General features: G+C 38.5%; 1 protein-coding gene across 1 annotated transcript in view; it reads left to right on the top strand.

Moving 5' to 3' along the window:
- The window catches only part of LOC108702284 (potassium voltage-gated channel subfamily H member 8), a 210,339-nt gene that overhangs the window by 82,424 nt on the left and 108,574 nt on the right, over positions 1-19,341 (top strand). The window contains exon 2 of the mRNA XM_041578382.1: positions 10,171-10,404. Within this exon, the coding sequence (XP_041434316.1) occupies positions 10,171-10,404 (234 nt within the window). The remainder of the gene's footprint in view (positions 1-10,170; positions 10,405-19,341) is intronic.

Here is a 19,341-nt window from a genome sequence, read left to right as displayed (position 1 = left end):
ATCATGAACCATTGGACTTCAACAAAAACAAATTTAGGTTTCAGCCAGAATAACTAGGCATTATGAATTTGTCTGTAGGGTTACTCAAACCCAGTAATAATGTAATACATGTATCAAATGCAGTGATGAATGAGAGTTTCTTAAAATGTTTCTCAAATGGCTTATTGCCCCTGAACAGGAGTGTTGTTTCTGGTGGTATCTGGTTATATGGGAAGGGTCTTTGGTTCAGTCTTCACCATACCTCCCAACTGTCTCGTTTTTTGTGGGACAGTTCCGATTTTGACAGCTCAGCTGGCAGTCCCAGATTGTTACTGAAATGTCCTGACTTTCTCTTTGATCTCCTGCCTTGAACAGCCAGAAAAAGATACAATGTTTCTAACTTAATTGGCTTTTGGCAGAGAGCCCAGAAAACGTGGCAGGTGCACTTAAGATACTTTTGTAAAAATTTAAGATAAGCAAAGAAACTATTGCAACAATTTAAGATAAGCAGGTCTCTTGGGGAAACTGTGACTTGCAGTATAAAGGGCAATTCACCTTCATTAGCAAAACTGTAATAACTGAAAGAAAACACAGAAATGTGTTCAAACTTTCAAATTTTTTAAAATGATCATTGTAATTATGGGGTGTGGTCACAAAAAGGGGCGTGGTCAACGTCTTTTTGTCCCTCTTTCTATTTCCAAAATGTTGGAGGTATGGTCTTTACGAATGCATTTTGTTCAAGGATTTTACATGTTCTCCCTATATTTATGTGTACATCTAGCATATTTCTGTATGCTCAATGCTTTCTGGGCACAGGGTTCTTGTGTACTGGGTGGAGTTGAAATCACAGTTATGGCTGACATTTTCTAAAATGCACTGCAAAACAACCAGGGAATATCTGAAAACCTCTCTGTGCTGCCAGACTCTAAGAGGGAGATGCATAAAAGCATTGCACTTCCATGAGATCTTGCTGCCTCCGGTTAATCCTTCATGCTGTGATAAAGGGGACATGGATTTGTTAGCCTGCTAAATAATTTCTACTTAGGCAAACAACAATTTGCAGAGGATATTGTGATTATGTCAGGCCAACCAAGCTCTATACTGTTACACCACCACAATTAGAGCGTCCAATCTCTTAACATTGCTGAGACCACTCCTGCATACACAGCACATGGGGCAATATGCTAAATATCCATATCATGCTGACTCTAAGTTGTGCAGGCTTGGTGGTTGCTTGATAATATATAATCAGATTATATTAATAAAGCTATTACATTTGTTTTATTTTCTCATTCATTTTTTATATTATTTTATTTATTTAGATTTAGTCTGGCACCTTTTTGAAGAAGATTGGGTTGAGGAAATGATTAGTATGGAGGAGTTTTCTCATGATAGGGCGGCTGAATTGCCACGCTATTTCCATAAAAAGGAACTGATAGATAAATACATATGTAACACCTATCTGGGCTGCATAGCACACAAATAGTTAAACTGTCCAGCTAGCAGTAGAAGCATGGGTTACACGCGACTTCACACAACAGGGTCAGGGCCTTCGCCATGTGGAAGTGTTCCCTCTATGGTGTAGTGCAACTACATCCCCCAGGCTACTGTGCATACAACAAAAGATGGGCGCCAGGAGGTTCTTGCAGTAAAACAGAAAACGATTTATTTAACTATGCACGAGGCAAGTGACCACAGGTTTAGTACTCACGCAGGAGCTGAGGCAATAGCACATTTCTCACACAGAGCTGCAGGCGTTAGGCATTTCTCACAGAGGAAAGATCTCCATTAGGCATTTGCAGTATTCACACACATTCCCTCCTGGAAGTTGTCAGGAAAGCAGCTTCTACCCTTACAGTCCCTCTTCACTGAGGTCCCTGACTGGAGGCAACACATAAAGCCTCTGGGAAGCTCCTCCCTTACTGCAAATCCTTGTTGGAGCTTCAGCTGCTCTTTCTCTCTCACCTCTCTGCCTTTCTCTCCTAGAGAGACTATGACAAGTCTGCCCTAGTGTAACTATTCCTCATTCACGGGGTTACCTGGTCCCCGACTTCTTCTCCAAAGCACATGGGCCTTTCTGGGCCTAGCTGTGCCCAGGCTCCCCTGAGCACACCCAGCTGGATCACCATCCACAGGCCAAAGAGGAAGTGGCCACTCCCTACACACACTATATAGCAGTGTAGCAGGGGAGTGTCATTCTCTCCTGGCAGATCACTCTAAGAAAAAAAAGGTGGGGGCCTTAAAGCTGCAGGGCAGATTACCCAGTAGGGGTCCCTACATACACCCGGGGGAAAAACCCATTTCGTCCCGACAATGGTTTAAACATCCCCAACATATATCAACTTACAGTACCATCACATCCACTTCTGGTATCCTCTCCTAAGGCATACCTGGTAACAATGGTCACTGTAAAGGAAACACAGCATACACAATACTGTATCAAACATTTTCAATTGCATAATAAACAGTTGCAGTTGGTCAACTTTATTACACATCAGCAAAAATACTTCTCCCCCTCCCAAGGGTCCACACAGGCCAATCCTTGGGTGCAGAACACTACTCAGCGAGTAGGTGAAGGCAGAAGAAATGGTGGTGGGGATCAATAGTCCTGAATTAGAACCCACTTAGTCCAACAGTCCTTCCAGCCACAAAAAAACAAGCAAGCAGAACTCTAGGCATCTCACTCTGCAGGAGTCCATAGAAGAGCTGTAGCAAACATCAGAAGAATCCATCCTCCAGGTTCTCCTCTTCCAGATCCATGATCCAGGATCACATATGAGCAGGAAATGGCTCCATCCGGGACATCCATCTTCCTCCCATCCAACTGACATCCGCAGGCCTTCGTGAAATTCGGGGCGAACCTCCAAGCCCGAACCCACGGCCAAATACTTCGAAGGAAATTCGTACGATTCGAAGAATACGTACGTTCCGTTTATCCACTTCGAAAAATTCGTACGATCCATTCGTACACTCCGACAAATTCGTACATCCATTCGTACGATTCGAACAAAACAATGCACAGCCTGGTTTTAGGGAATCGAGCCCCACGTTGGGCAGCCAAATGTAACACCTATTTGGGCTGCATAGCACACAAATAGTTAAACTGTCCAGCTAGCAGTAGAAGCATGGGTTACACGCGACTTCACACAACAGGGTCAGGGCCTTCGCCATGTGGAAGTGTTCCCTCTATGGTGTAGTGCAACTACATCCCCCAGGCTACTGTGCATACAACAAAAGATGGGCGCCAGGAGGTTCTTGCAGTAAAACAGAAAACGATTTATTTAACTATGCACGAGGCAAGTGACCACAGGTTTAGTAGTCACGCAGGAGCTGAGGCAATAGCACATTTCTCACACAGAGCTGCAGGCATTAGGCATTTCTCACAGAGGAAAGGTCTCCATTAGGCATTTGCAGTATTCACACATTCCCTCCTGGAAGTTGTCAGGAAAGCAGCTTCTACCCTTACAGTCCCTCTTCACTGAGGTCCCTGACTGGAGGCAACACACAGAGCCTCTGGGAAGCTACTCCCTGCTGCAAATCCTTGTTGGAGCTTCAGCTGCTCTTTCTCTCTCACCTCTCTGCCTTTCTCTCCTAAAGAGACTATGACAAGTCTGCCCTAGTGTAACTATTCCTCATTCACGGGGTTACCTGGTCCCCGACTTCTTCTCCAAAGCACATGGGCCTTTCTGGGCCTAGCTGTACCCAGGCTCCCCTGAGCACACCCAGCTGGATCACCATCCACAGGCCAAAGAGGAAGTGGCCACTCCCTACACACACTATATAGCAGTGTAGCAGGGGAGTGTCATTCTCTCCTGGCAGATCACTCTAAGAAAAAAAAGGTGGGGGCCTTAAAGCTGCAGGGCAGATTACCCAGTAGGGGTCCCTACACATAGAAAGATAAATTTGAATGTAATAGATTGATGACAGATTAAAGAGAGACAGACATTTGCAAATGTTCCACCGTTTCCTTCTTTTGTGCAATATATTATCTTCAGGATTTATGAAACAATAATGTCGTTCAACTAATTCATTCCACTGACTTAACCAGTTCAGGAAAATGAATAACAGATTTAGCAGCAGTTTCACTCCATTGCTCTTTTCTTGTTCCCTGGCAGCAGTGGGGGAGTTAATGAGGGTCCCTCTGGCTTCTCTATTTACTAGCTTTGTTTGACCTAGAAACCATGCAAGGAGCTCTGGGGTAAGTAATGTGTGCTGCTCATGATCAGAAAGGAAATGGGCTCCCCAGAGAGAAAGAGACTAATTCCCAAAGCAAATCACCAGCATGAAAGATTCCAAAGGTGAAATAAAACTATCAGTGTCTGTGTTATGTGCAGATGATGGGATTCCCTCTGCAGCTTCCCCCTTCTGTTATTCACGATGATAGCAAAAAAAAAAAAAAAAAAAAAAAATATATATATATATATATTTTGTACTTGTCTAATTGTCACTTCCTTTGTCGTTGTTCAGTAAATGTAATTATGTCATGTTGAATGAGACTAGGGAAATACTTATGTACACCGTTTTCAGTTTAATGAAAAATTGTATAAATTATATATTCAGGGTTGCTATGCTACTGCTGGGAATATGTGGCTTTCCATATTAAAGCAGGGGATTGATTTATATGCCACCTCGGAAGGTCTGATATGCCAAATTTTCGGATTCAGACTTTTTCCATCCTCTGGGGTATAATAAATTCGAACAATTCATGATTTTCTTTTCCCACTAAAAATTTGGATTCTATACTAAAAAAAAACAGGAATTTTGGGGGGTTTTGGCATTCGGAGTTTAGTAAATAACCCCCTTATTCTTACTATACTCACTCACTATATCATACCCACGAACCCTGATATTTTTTTAAGGCTGAAATGCTGAAAATCTGATAAAAACATAGTGTTCCAACTAAAGAGTACTTGGCCCAAAAGCAATAATCTATTTTTGTGCCCCATCCTCCAAACGTTCAGAAGCATGAATGTTTTTGCATCAGGCACAGAGGATAATATGCATTGTTTCTTACATTGCATATTAAATACCCATTCATCTTTAGAGTCAGCTTCTCTAAATGATCCCTGACCACATTCAAAATTTGATTTTAGTTTGCTTTTTTTTTACTCATTAGTATTATTGATAGATAAATGACTATACAATCATAGTAGCAATTTGCTGTGTATTCTAAAATGCACATTAACCACAACAATGCTTTTTGTTTGATTGTACCTAATCCCAGAGGATGCATTTGCTGCCCATGATTTTATGCTTGCACAAAGTACATTGACATAGATTTATAAAACCAATCTTCAGTATAATCAGAGGAAGAAGCCTGAACTTTTGTGAAAAGTTTAGCACTAGACAACATTGTAGTTCTGATATTTGCACTAGTTAATCTACTCAGTGATAGGAACATATCTCATCTGTGTATCACATTCAGCAAAGGAATGTTGCTTTTAGCTTTTATTGGTATAGATTTGCTACATTTTAGAGTGTTGTTTTTGTATAAGAAAATAATATAGACTAATAATGTACATCCAACACATGGTGTAAGTCAGGGGCAGAATGATATTTTCTTGATGTTTTCTTCTTGTATTTTCTGTAAATGCTTATATGATGCCTCACATTCAAGCTCAATCATGTAGGCAATGATAAATAAAATATGGTTTCATTAATATAAAAATTTGGCATTTATTGTAGTATTGCGTAGATCCTCTCTGGTCTGTCTGTGAAACAAATAATCATACAGTGCAAAGTGTTGAGTGCTGCAGGTTCTACTGGGAAAGCAGAAAATGGAAAGGCTAGAAAAGGTAGAAAGGCTGGGTTGTGCTATTAACGTTTTTGGGCAAATTTTCATTAAAATTATACAAAAATAATTTCTTACATTAATTAAGTTGTATAATGGTATGTCAAATAATTGTTCTTGACACAATAGAGGTAATTTACTGTTGCCCCTGCCACAAGTGCAGGCACCAAAATGACACGATTTAGTGTGTTTTTCACCATGGATTTGTGTCAGGAGCATTCCCGTGCAAAGCAGCAAAGTTAGGTGACGGGTTGGGGGGAGGGGGCGAAGGAGGGTGCCTATGTGCATCTCCCAGTTTGCCACTCATGGATAGGGTGCAAACACCAGTGGCTAGTCTACAAAGCAAAGGGTAGGGTGCAAAAATGCAAAAAAACATGGTGGATTGGGTCCATATTTTGAACCTTGCACCCTGCATGCTGTTTGTGAATTAGGCCTTATATGTTCCCTTGAAAGTGCACAAGGCTGTACTAACCAGTGTTCTGTAAGCAATAGTGATGAGCAAAACCACCACAGTGTTCTGTTGAGAAAAAGTTGTTGCAAAGAAGTACTGTATTTGCCAAAATGGATTTGTCACAAAAGATGCCCATAGACTCCATTGCATTTTGCGTGCAAAAAAGTCACTGCTAAAAAAAATGTTTTTCAATACACTGGAGTCTATGGGCATCTTTTCAGGGTAACACACACACATGCACTTTTGTCCTTTAGGGCTTAACACTAGAGCATTAACCATGTCCATGAGCAAATGATGTTAAATTATGCATGTGTACTCAGTACTTCAGTACTGCTTGATAGTGGAAGATATATATTCATGTATAGATTTTGTGTTTTTTACATTCCAATGAGTGATGCAGATGTAATAAAGATTGTTTGATAATGCCCCATTAAAGGACCAGTAACATCAAAAAATGAAATTGTTTTAAAGTAATAAAATTACCCTTCACTGGTAAAACTGTTGTGTTTGCTTCAGAAACACTACTATTGTTTATATAAATAAGCTGCTGCGTAGCCATGGGGGCAGCCATTCAAAGGAGAAAAGGCTCAGGTTACACAGCAGATAAGCTCTGCAGAACATAATGGTGGTATCTGTTATCCACTATTAACCTGTGCCATATAACCTTTTTTCAATTTCCACCATTGCTACTCAGCAGCTTGTTTATATGAACTATAGTAGTGTTTCTGAAGCAAACAGATCAGTTTTACCAGTGCAGGCAACACTACATGATGTTTTCATTACATTAAAACACTTTAATTTTTTTGGTGTTACTGTTCCTTTAAGGGTTGATGATATATAGTCAGGCCCGGATTTGCCAGCGCGTGTGTGCACTCTCGTGAGTGGGGGAGGAAGGGAGTGCAGGTGGGCGCTAGGGGTGCCCACCAAGAAATCTGGCCTTGTATATAGTCAAATTCATTCATTTTTATTTTAAAACGTTAACCTATTTAGAGTATATTATTTTAATCATTTAGATGTAATTTCACAATTTTAAAGGCAGAAGAAACTAAAAAGATCCTAAAAAGGTATGAGGCTGTATAATGTGCCTCTTACACTTCAGGAAACTAATGTAGAAAATGTAATTATCAAAGCTGGATCCAAATTCAATCAATTTTTTTTTTCATGAGCAAGTTAGATGATAATTTGTATGTCATTTTTCCATAGCATTTATTCTAGTTCCAAAACATTGGAATAATAAAATATGTACAAGCCTTGAAAAGGAGGAATGAACAGAACATGTCTATGAGTATATACCTTATAGTAATGGGGCAAAGAAAATTAAAATTCAGCTTTTTCCTTTTTGTCAATAATGTATCTTGATAATGTTGGTAAAATATCTTGTGAAACAGTGAGATTTAAGTTAAGTACATTGACTGATTTGGTTCTTAAAACATATTATCTTTGAACATGGTATAATGCAGTTATAATGAGATCACTGCTTAAAAAATATATTTCAACCCTGAGGGAAAGACAGGGTTTAAAAGCTCTTTTTGTTATCTCTAATTATAGTACACTATATTTCCTTTTATAACAAAGTTACATTTCACCAGAATTGAAATGGCAATCAGCCTTTTTGATTACATGTTCATTATCTTATTATACTAATGTGCTAATGTTCTTAGGGTAAAGTTTGTCAAGGAGGGAATGGATACCAGGATTGGCGGAGTCTTAAAATGATTCATGATTTGATTTTCCTCAGCAAATTAGAATAGGAAAAGAGCTGATTGCATTTTGGTAATGCAAAGTCACTGAGTGTCTACATTTTATGGCTTTTATACAATGAAGTCTGTAATTAATAAAGTATTGTTTCCAAAAGTTCTTTCTCTTCATTACACTTAAATGTATAAAGATGGAGCACACTTTGCTTAGATTTCTTTCACACGCCTCAGTACACTTTTGCTGAATGCTGAATGAAATGACAAGTGTACTGTGTGCAGGAAGGGGAAATATATTGTTTTTCATTTGTACTTCAAGTAAGTTGCTCCCATGTGGAGGGACATGTTTAATACTAGAGGGGGTTGCCTATAAGCTTATTTATTGTATTAACCCCTTATATATTTATACATAGCTCCCTTAAGTACCTCTTCTCCAGCATAAACAGCTCCAACTTGGCCAGTCTTCATAACTGAGACCTTTATAACTGGGACCTGCCCTTCTTTGGACTCTCTCTCTCTAATTTAAAATATCCCATCTCAACACTGGAGACTTTTCTGTTTAACTGTATTATTCTCTAAAAATGTACTCAATAAAAAGATACATTGAAAAAAAAAAAGAAACTACACAGCATATTCTCCAGAGAACCTATACCCCTTTTATTAGAGCTCAAAGGCTTGTTTGCCCTTGATGCTGCTGACTGCCATCTACAAGGACTCCAAGGTCCTGTTCCATTATGGATTTGCCTAGTACAGTCCCATTAAGGGGATAAGTGGCTGCATACTTTTACATCCCAGGTGTATTACCTTACAGTTATTTAAATCTCATCTGCCACAACCTGTTCGGATGGAATGATGATGAATTTATTGGGCTGCCTAGTTTTGTATCATCTGTAAGCCGAGATACATTACTTAGGTAGTGGTAGTTTAATACATTCACAAGCCTCACCTCATTTACACTGTAATTTTTATTTCCCTTTAGGTGAAAAGCAGTGATATGTGAAATCAAATTTCAAAATATCTTATCACGTTAAAAAAAAAATAATTCTGTAAGAATTTCCCTCTTTGATCAGTATCAGTAATTCAAAAGATGTATCATATGAAAACATAATAATGTTATTAAATATGGTGTAACATTATAGTTATGCGTAGGATATACTGGAACTACAGCCTTAGAGATCAGTGCTAGATAAATATTGGTTGGTCAGAATGAAATCATTGTTAGATGCAAGCCTTAATATTTGCAATTTTATCAATGGCGGTTCCATGATACTGCCATGATACAGTACCTTGGCTATTCCTTTGCTCTTTCTGCCTTTATGGCTGCTCTCTGTAGTACATGATGTGCAGATAGCTGTATGCAAAATAATCGTAAAGCATTAGCAAATGTTATTTTCATTCTGCTTCATATGTAATGCTGTGAAGTCCTTATCTATCACCCTTGCTAATAGTGTGTCCCAGCTACATTTAATAACAGGGGACATTGCAAACTCACCACAAAATGTTGGCTACGCAGCAGCTTCTTTAGATGAACTATAGTAGTTGTTCTGAAGCAAACATGTACATATACCAATGCAGGGCAATAGTACATTGTATTTTAATTACTTTAAAATGCTTTTATTTTTTGGTGTTACTCTTCCTTTAATGTTCATTATGGTCCAGTGAATGGCAAGCAAACTAAAAGCTCACCCCAGGACTACATTGTATAAGCTGTCACTCCCTGTGGAAAGAGAGGTCATTCACATTATTTTATTGTGGTCTAAATGCACCTCCTTTGGAACCAACCCTGTATATGGATAAACCATCATTCCCCGAGAAAATTCTTTAATTCCCAACACATTCTTTAATATGGTCTCTTACAGTAAGCTCTCGGTATGACTTTCTACAAGAGCTAAACACTTTCTACTGCATATTCTCATGTAGTAAACCCAATGGCATAACTAGGGGACCACAGGCCCAGGTGCAAAAATTGCAGCTGCCCTGCCTCTTCAGTTTGACCCACACCTTATTCCATGGTCTCCCAAAATGAGTGGGACTGGATGCCAGCAGTCGTCAAAGGTGTGCCGAGGTCAGCCCAAACCCACCCATCCCGCCGGTATTGGACTGGTCAACACATCACTACTGACCACTACCATAACAGGAACTACACCATCTGTGATGCCAGTCTGAGCTCAAAAACAACTATTTTTTAATAAAAAAATTTTCTTCTGTGGCTACAAATATTTGCCTCCCTAATCAGTTCCTTTCTTTGTTTTCAGACAGCAACTTTGTTCTGGGGAACGCACAAGTGCTTAATTTATTTCCTATTGTGTACTGTTCGGATGGGTTCTGTGACCTGACTGGCTTCGCTCGGGCAGAGGTGATGCAGAAAAGCTGCGCCTGCAAGTTCCTGTATGGCCCAGACACCAGTGAGCTGCTTAAGGTCCAAATCCAGAAAGCCTTAGATGAGAAGAGAGAATTTAAAACTGAAATGATTCTCTATAGGAAGAGTGGTGAGTTACCCTTGATTTTTTTTGTCTGTCAGACAAATACATTTCAGCTAAGTCTATTTGTTTGTTTGTTTTTTGTTTTTTTTAAATATCCAGTTTTTGCTAGAAAATAAAATTTCAGTGGCATCCCAAAATGTAGATCCTTCAGTATCATCCCAAAAAGGGGAGGATGGATGATAATGTCTACAAAAAAAAGGGGTCTATTTGATCCACAATTATATATAACCATAGAACAAACTAGTGGAACCATAACTGCTGTTTCTTCCACTATGTTTTGTATTGTGTACAGTGAGGATGTGGAATCCAGGAACCTAATGTTAATTTTAAAACACATACATATATTATAGTTAGGTGTGGAACGAGATGTATCATACTTGCAGCACAAGACCTTTGCAAACAATTTGCTTCCCTGTCCTGAATCTACAGCACAGTTGTGACTACACGGTACATTGTTCTTTCTCCTTTTGTGAATCATCCACAAGATATCACCACTGTAGAGTTATTAGAACAGATTTGACACTCATCAGTTTTATTATAAAATTCTTCAGAATACGTAAAGGCTCAGCAAGTTGAATGATGACTCTTTCTGCACTTGCACCATGTATATGCTTGGTACTCCATTTATGAAAAAGCCCCTTGCCTCTGAGCCTCAGTGTAAATCTCTTTTGCAAATTAAAATTTTTCCCTGTCCGGTACATCTGCTTTTTTTTTAGTTTGCGGAATCAATCAGCTGCTTTAATGGTTGATGCCTTTGAGAATAGGATATTGAGACAAATGCTGAAACTGTCAGTAGTAATTGAGCATTCATTGTTTCGACTCCCCATCTTTCATCTCTCAGTTACTGTCTGAAATCTCAAGAGCAGGGACATCAACACCTCCCACCCATCCACAGCTGTTTACAACTACATTTCCAAAAACAACTGTTATTGCTAAGCAGTTTAGTTACTGGAGAGCAACACAATTATTTCAGTATTGACAATATTTGGCAAATCTGATTTAACAGACTGATATGACTTGATAGTTTAGGTAGGTCTTTTGTTATGGTAAAAAATACCATTTTCTGAAAAAAATGATACTTTTATTTAACATTACTTCGACTTTTCAGTGTCATTAGGTAAATCAGTTTAACCTTTCAGATCACAGCAACACAACGCCTAAAATTGTTGCTAAGAATTCTTTACCAGATTCATCTTATTCACGGTGCACAGGGCCAGTGTCTGAATGACAGATCTCTTGATGGGAAAATGCTTAAATTGTCTTGCATTCAGCTATTCCAACTGCATTCAGTTAGCACAGACTTCCTGAATAAATTTTGCATGTGGGACAAATATCCAGATGACTGCAACTGACGCTGATGGTTAAAGAAAGAAACATTATATAATGCAATACAGATAAAGCGATTGAACCAGAAATTAATAAAAAAAATCTGGATTGTTAATGCAAATCAATCATTCCAACCTGATTGTTGTCGCTTTCCCTATTTCACGGGACGTTTTGGTTTGTGACCCTCTGAAGATAGCAGTTACTGAAAAATGTAATGAAGGCTTTCATTCTCCTTTAAGGTCAACTATGTCCTATTCTGTGTGCTCTCACAAAATATTTAATTGCTTATCTCCAGTGTTGAATGATTAGGTGATAAGATTAAAAAGATTTTCAGTCTTGCCCAGGCATGTTAATGCAAACACCAGCAAACAAATTGTACACAGGCTTTGTACCATCCAGCAGATTTGTATCACACTCATTATACAGGTGACTTTTTTTTAAGAACAATATTTATTAAGCTGTATATCTTCTTATAATACACAAAAGCCATGAATATCACGTAAATTATATCCTTATAAACGGTGAGTTCTGATGTCATCAGTTATAAACGGTGAGTTCTGATGTCATTTCTGTCACATGACTCACTGAAACTTGTGTATTATAATAAATAAAGTACCCCCAGTTGTAAAATATAAGGATATTAGAAGTTACCTTGGAGTTCCATGACCTGTATAAAAACACTCGGCCTTCGGCCTCATATTTTAGGTCATGAAACTCCTCGGTAACTTGTAATATCCTTATATTTTACAAGAGGGGGTACTTTATTCACTATATATTGCTTGAAATTCTAAACAAATAATCTGGCAGATTAAATAATTATATACAATGATGATATATCTAGTATGGGCAGCATATGTTCATATATTAAAGTTAACTGTGTACTGTAAAGAATATTCAAATTCAGCAAGTATATGTCAATGTAATGGCATACTGTAATAGCAATTGCAAATCCCGGACAACAAGTTAAAGGGATACTGTCATGGGAAAACGTGTTTTTTTCAAAATGCACTGAAATCCATTTTTCAAAAGAGCAAATAGATTGGTTTTGTTAAATTTAATCTTGAAATCTGACATGAGGTTAGACATATTGTCAGTTTCCCAGGTTCCCCCAGTCATGAGACTTGTGCTCTGATAAACGCCAGCCTTTCTTTACTGCTGTTCTGCCAGTTGGAGTGATATCATCCCCCTTCCTTCTCCCCCCCAGCATCCCATCATCAGAACAATGGGAATGTAACCAGATAACAGCTTCCTGATAGATATAAGGACATAACTAAATTGTAAAAATCCATGTCCCACTGTGATACCTTCAGTTACATTGAGAAGGAGAAACAATAGTCTGCCTGAAAACAGTTCCATCCTGAAGTGCTGGCTCTTTCTGAAAGCACATGACCAGGCAAAACTACTTGAGATGGCTGCCTACACACCAAAATTACAACAACAAAAAATACCCTTGTTGGGTTAGGAATGAAATTTTACATGCTAGAGTGAATTATATTTGCAGTGTAAACAGTGCAATCTAGAAATAAAAACTACACCATAAAATCATAACAGAATCCCTTTAAGAAATATGATGTCCTTAAAGAAGAACTAAAGCTTAACTAAAGAATTGGGCTAGAAATGTTGTACATTATATTTTGGGCTTCTGTGCCAGCCCAAGGAATCGACCAAGATGCCCCAGTAGCTCCCCGTCTTCTTTTCTGCTGATTCACTGCACATGCTCTGTTCTGCTGTCACTTACTCAACTTAGGAGCCGACTCAAAATATCCAGTACACATAGAACATAAATGTCGCAATATAGGGCTGATTAGTAATTAATACAGATAATTACTACATGGCAGCACAGAAACCAGTGCAACTAGCATCAGAATTCAATAATCAGCCTTATAGCATCTTATAGCTTATATTACAGACAAACTTCATTTTCTGCTTCTAATTTTGAGACAACCCCTAAGCTTAGCTTCTCAACATATGCTCAGAGCCAACTGAGAGTTGTAGACACTTTCCATGATGGTGAACCCCCCCCCCCCACGACGACAAGTTTGAAGTCCTGGATCATTGCTGCTATAGGGTTGCCACCTGGTCGGTATTTTACTGGCCTGTCCGGTAAAAATGATGGTTGAGTCCAATGTTATTAATAGGGAAAAAAGATAAATATATAGGAAGGCCGGTATTTTTTTCCAGAAAAGGTGGCAACCCTATTGACAAGCTGAAACTTTAGGCTGGTGCAATAAGATCAGTATATAAAATATGGCATTTCTAGCCATATTCAATTGTAGGGTTTTGTTCTCCTTTAAATTCTGGCTTGCCGTGTCTTCTCTAAAGCATACGAAGTAAAAATGTTATATAGTGTTTCTTTCTCCTTAAATACAAAGTTTGCCTTGAATGCAACCTGATGCAAATAGCATGTTAATTGTCCAAAAGAGTAATACTGTAAGCTTTAACAAAAATGCAAATGACTACATACCATATTAAACTTTCGTATGTTGCAACTACCATTTAGTTAGTTGTGCTATTTTTCTCTCATTTTGTTTGGAAATTAAGCTGCCCATAACTTGTGAGTGTTAATGAATCCCAGCCTTTCTGAAGAACAGTTACTTACAATGGTGCTACACATCCTTACATGTAACTGTGAACCATATTCAACTGCCTCACTGCTGAAATATTGGCAGCTACTGTATGGTGCTTTGCATCCTCACACTGTATTAACAGAGCCCCACCATGAGGCTTATTATTATGATGCTTTATTTATATAGTGCTGACTTATTCTGCAGCTCTTTATAGAGATTATACATCACTCACATCATTTGCTTGCTGATACATTCAAATAAAAAGGTGAACACTGGCAAATTACAATGATAAGGTTTTCATTTCTTGCCACTAGAATGTTAACACTGCACTGCAGAAAATTTAGCAGGGATGTCAAATTATAGCTTTGATATGCATATTGCTGATCAAAGCTCCACCTGTTAAACATAGCTTTCTCTTCAGATCCCAGTCTTTCCTTTCTCCTCTTTTTTTCCTGAAGCTTGTTAACACAATGAAGGGCGCTCGTTAGAAGATCAGTTCCCATTCTCACCATGAATCATTTCACAACTGCTATTTAATGGTAATTATTTCAGCGTACCACGTAGTGATTTGCAAGAGATGATACATTGTGATAAATATTTAACCCATTTATTTCAGTGGCTTTCCAATGCTGATTATTTGACATATTTATACAGAAAAAATAAAGCTTTGACAGATTTTCTCTACCAGGCATCTTATTATATATTTGTCTATCCTTAGATGATACTGAATTTTTTTTAAGTGCTGTGCATAAAATCCCTTCCCAGTAGAAAACACACATAAGCTAATCAAAGTACCTAAATTATGGAAGATTAAGGGGCACATTTACAAAGCTCGAGTGAAGGATTCGAATTAAAAAAACTTCGAATTTCGAAGTGTTTTTTTGGCTACTTCGACCATCGAATGGGCTACTTCGACCTTCGACTACGACTTCGACCATGAATCGAACGATTCGAACTAAAAATCGTTCGACTATTCGACCATTCGATAATCGAAGTACTGTCTCTTTAAGAAAAACTTCGACCCCCTAGTTCGGCAGCTAAAAGCTACCGAACTCAATGTTAGCCTATGGGGAAGGTCCCCATAGGCTTGCCAGTGTTTTTTTGATCGAAGGATATTCCTTCGATCGTTGGATTAAAATCCTTCGAATCGTTCGATTCGAAGGATTTAATAGTTCGATCGAACGAATAATCCTTCGATCGTTCGATCGTAGGATTAGCGCTAAATCGTTCGACTTCGATATTCGAAGTCGAACGATTTTAGTTCCTAGTCGAATATCGAGGGTTAATTAACCCTCGATATTCGACCCTTAGTAAATCTGCCCCTAAGTGATGTGCCCAAGGTCAGAAGGAGCTGACACAAACACGATTTAAAGTTACATGAATCAGAACCCAGCAATTATACAAGTGAACCATTTATTTCCCCTATAATTCTATAAATGAGCGAGAGGAATTACTATTCATTTCACCACTGCCATAGCAGAAAATACTTAAAGGAAAACTATACCCCCAAAATGAATACTTAAGCAACAGATAGTTTATATATATATAAAAACTTAAGTTCCACACAATAATGAAGTGCTCAACCACTGTGTGTTATCCACTTGGATCAGGTGCTGAACAGTATTTTAACCAACCTGCCATGAGTCAGATGTTATACATAAAGGCCAAGAAACTGACTGCAGCACACTGAATAGGTGATTCAACTTTGTGTCATGGTGATTTTATTGGCTCACACCAAAGTAGACATAAAAGCAACGTTTTGGGCCACACAGGCTTGATAAAGGGCCGTGTGCTTTTTTGTCTACTTTGGTGTGAGCCAATAAAATCACCATGACACAAAGTTGAAACACCTATTAAGTATGCTGCAGTTTCTTGGACTTTGCATCATATTAAGTGGCATGTGAAAGAACATTCCCAAACTGGAATATATATATTTTAGTAAATATTTCCCTTTTACAAATATTTCCTTGAGCCAGTGCCGGGCCAGATTGGCCTGCCACCTTAGACAACCCGGCTGATCACGTGACCTCTCGCCTCCTGATACACACGCGAACAAGCATGCATGAACTCACACATGCGTAACCAAGTTCTCAGGTAGATGCACATTGTCTCCCACTATGGGGGAAGAGCTCAGCAGGAGTATAAAGAGTGGAGACTGGGGACTGGACCTGGGGTAGGCTGCAGAGAAGGTACTGTACGTCTCGGGTGCCGGGTGCCCCCCCACCCCTTGTTCCGGGTGCCCCCCCACCCCTTGTTCTGGCCCTGCCTTGAGCCCCTTTTTATGATATTTTCTATACTGTGGTAGTTATTATTTAAAAGCCAGATAACCAGATGTGGCAACTGTCACAGCAGTCTACATCAAGCAGTTTCATGTGGTAGTACATTGAGTTCAAATAAGACTTGAAAACTCTAGTACGTTAGTACTCATTAGACAGTGAAGAATGTGGATCCATACAGATTGATTACAGATATCTTGGCTTAAAGGTTAAAGGGATATTGTTAACCCATCATTTATTTTTATCAATGTATTTTTAAACTGCTATTATTTATTATTTTCAAAAATATGGTATAAGAATAGAAAGTAAGATGAGAAGAAGGCGTTTTTATCTTGGCTGAGATGAAAAGTATCATGACCTAGGAAGCCAATGAAATAGTTTTATGTATTGTTTAATTCCAGCAGTGGATTTCTGGTTTAGACATTTTGGCCATAACATTACCAATTCTCAAAGCTACCACACATGGGGAAATGCTTTCTACTTGTGGGGACTGCCATGTTTCACTTCCTTAATGGGTTAACCAATTGACCACAGCAATTTATCTCTTTTAGGGTAGCTTTTATCTTTTTCCATACTTCTCTCATAATACTAACCTAGAGACACCAGGAATCATTACTGATAGGTTAGTTTTAATATTGTTCCACAATTATTTAGTGTTTGCGCATAAGAAGTAGTGATAGTTAAACTAATAGACCTTGTAAGCAGATGATCTTTAAAATTGGTTAATTGTATGTTAAATATTCCCAGTATGGTGAAGCAAGAGTAAAAGTACCCATATGCAACAGCAATTTCTGGTGGTTTCTGAGATACTTGCATTTTTCGATTGCTAACCCCTGTGCCAGGCTTTTGGTCCAACCCAAGTGTAAACTGAATACAGGACATTCATTCATGAAAATGCATAGACAGGAAACTGTCTGACACTTAAATTTTAAATAAAGCTGTTGAGTCATCTGAGTAAATTGGCATCACTTTAGATCCCCCTTTACTGTGGGTAACACACATTTTATTAAAAAAAAAAGACCTATGGGTAATGCAAAGGAATTAATTTCACTTCTAACAATTACTGATGCTTTTTGGATGACTTTACTTGAGATTGCACTGTGGTGTAAGAATCAGATTTTTTTTCAAAGCAGGGGAACACTTTTAGATAAACTAACAGGAATCTTTGATAAATGAGTATGTTTAAAACGTTTGTGACTGCCAATGAAGTGCTCCTGATAATCTGAAACAAACAAATGGAGAAAACATTGAACTGCTTGGAATCCATGCTTTGGATAAGAAAAGTACCAAAGTGTCACCAGTGAATATTCTACATTTCTGCTTTATCCATTGGCTAGAAACATGCTGTGCTAATTTAAATGAATACAGTTTTAGTTATTATATTAAACCCTTAAACTAAACCTTTATTAGGCTATTGTTTTCTTCCTTCTGATGAAGCACCATGGATAGAGCAAAACATGTTGATTACCATTGTTTTTATTTATTGAGTGTAAGAGTTATACTTTACTAAAGGAATCATATTTTTTACCTTCTAATATCTCCCTACACAAGGGAAAAAATAACACTGCAACACACCACCACTCTCATCATTATGTTTATCTATTTATTTCTAGTGGATGTCTGTATGTTACAGCGGAGGGGGCCTAGCTTTGCTGACATTTGCAGAACTGGCCAACTCTACCACTAAAGGTAACATAAAGGTGTCGGCATTTTTCCTGGCAGATACAAGGCTGTATTCCCTAATCTCGATATCTAGAAGTATTAAGCTGCACCTGTTCTATTTTTCCTGTCTAGCTGCTGATCTTTGCAAGCACTATTGTCTGAAACGGAATGTATCTGCTCAGCGAGGAACCATTCCAGAACTGAGCAAAAGCAGTGTTATGAAATGTATTATTCAAACAGATTGGGTGTTGATCTGCGGGGAAACCAGGCTGCAGATGTAGAGTCTGGAAGGATTTTCATCCCTCCCCTGGAAAAAAATATGGAAAACGACTCCATAAGGCTCATTGTTTTCTTTCAACTTCAGAGACATTTGCCTTCTTTCTGCAGCCACATTTGTGTAATATGTGGAATATATGGTGGGTGAAATTGTCACGTATGGCAACCCAAACCCCAGAGGAGTGACTGGATTCCTATCTAGGTGTGCTCTTCTTTCTATAACAGCCACCTTTGGCTTTGGCCGGGCCAGGTACCACCAGGACTTACTGCATGAAAATCCAGAATCTCCCACATGGGCAGGCAAGGGCGCCAAACATATAATCAAGGAAGGAGCCAAGTAAGGAAGGAGCTGGAAACTTCTGCTATCTTATTTTTCAGAAACTTCTGCCTAGAAAACAACTTGCAATATACAGTATGTATACACTATAATATTGATAAATCAAGTCTCATTACCAATTCATTCAGATTCACATAGAAATCAGTATTAGCCAGCATAGAGAACAGATAATTCTGCATGAGAATAAATTATCCGCCCAACAGATGCAACCTCACTTTCTACTACCATGTAATGTTGATAATATTCAATAAACGGTGGGTTTCACTTCTCATCAGCAGCCTAGAAAACATTGAGCAGGTGCAGCAAACCAGTACACAAAAAATGGGAGAGCTGTAATTGACAGCTTTAAAGGTGCAGATCGTTATAGTGCAACTGAGCTTCTGCGCTAAACAGTAAAATCAGTATTAAAAATATAGCATTTCTAGTCATAATCATTTGGAGGCTTTATTTCCCTCTTAAGAAATCAGTAATATACTGTAAGGTACAGACATATTGGACT

The sequence above is a fragment of the Xenopus laevis genome, chromosome 9_10S (assembly GCF_017654675.1).
Source record: "Xenopus laevis strain J_2021 chromosome 9_10S, Xenopus_laevis_v10.1, whole genome shotgun sequence".
Lineage (NCBI taxonomy): Eukaryota > Metazoa > Chordata > Amphibia > Anura > Pipidae > Xenopus > Xenopus laevis.
This window is presented reverse-complemented; position numbering and strand designations above follow the sequence as displayed.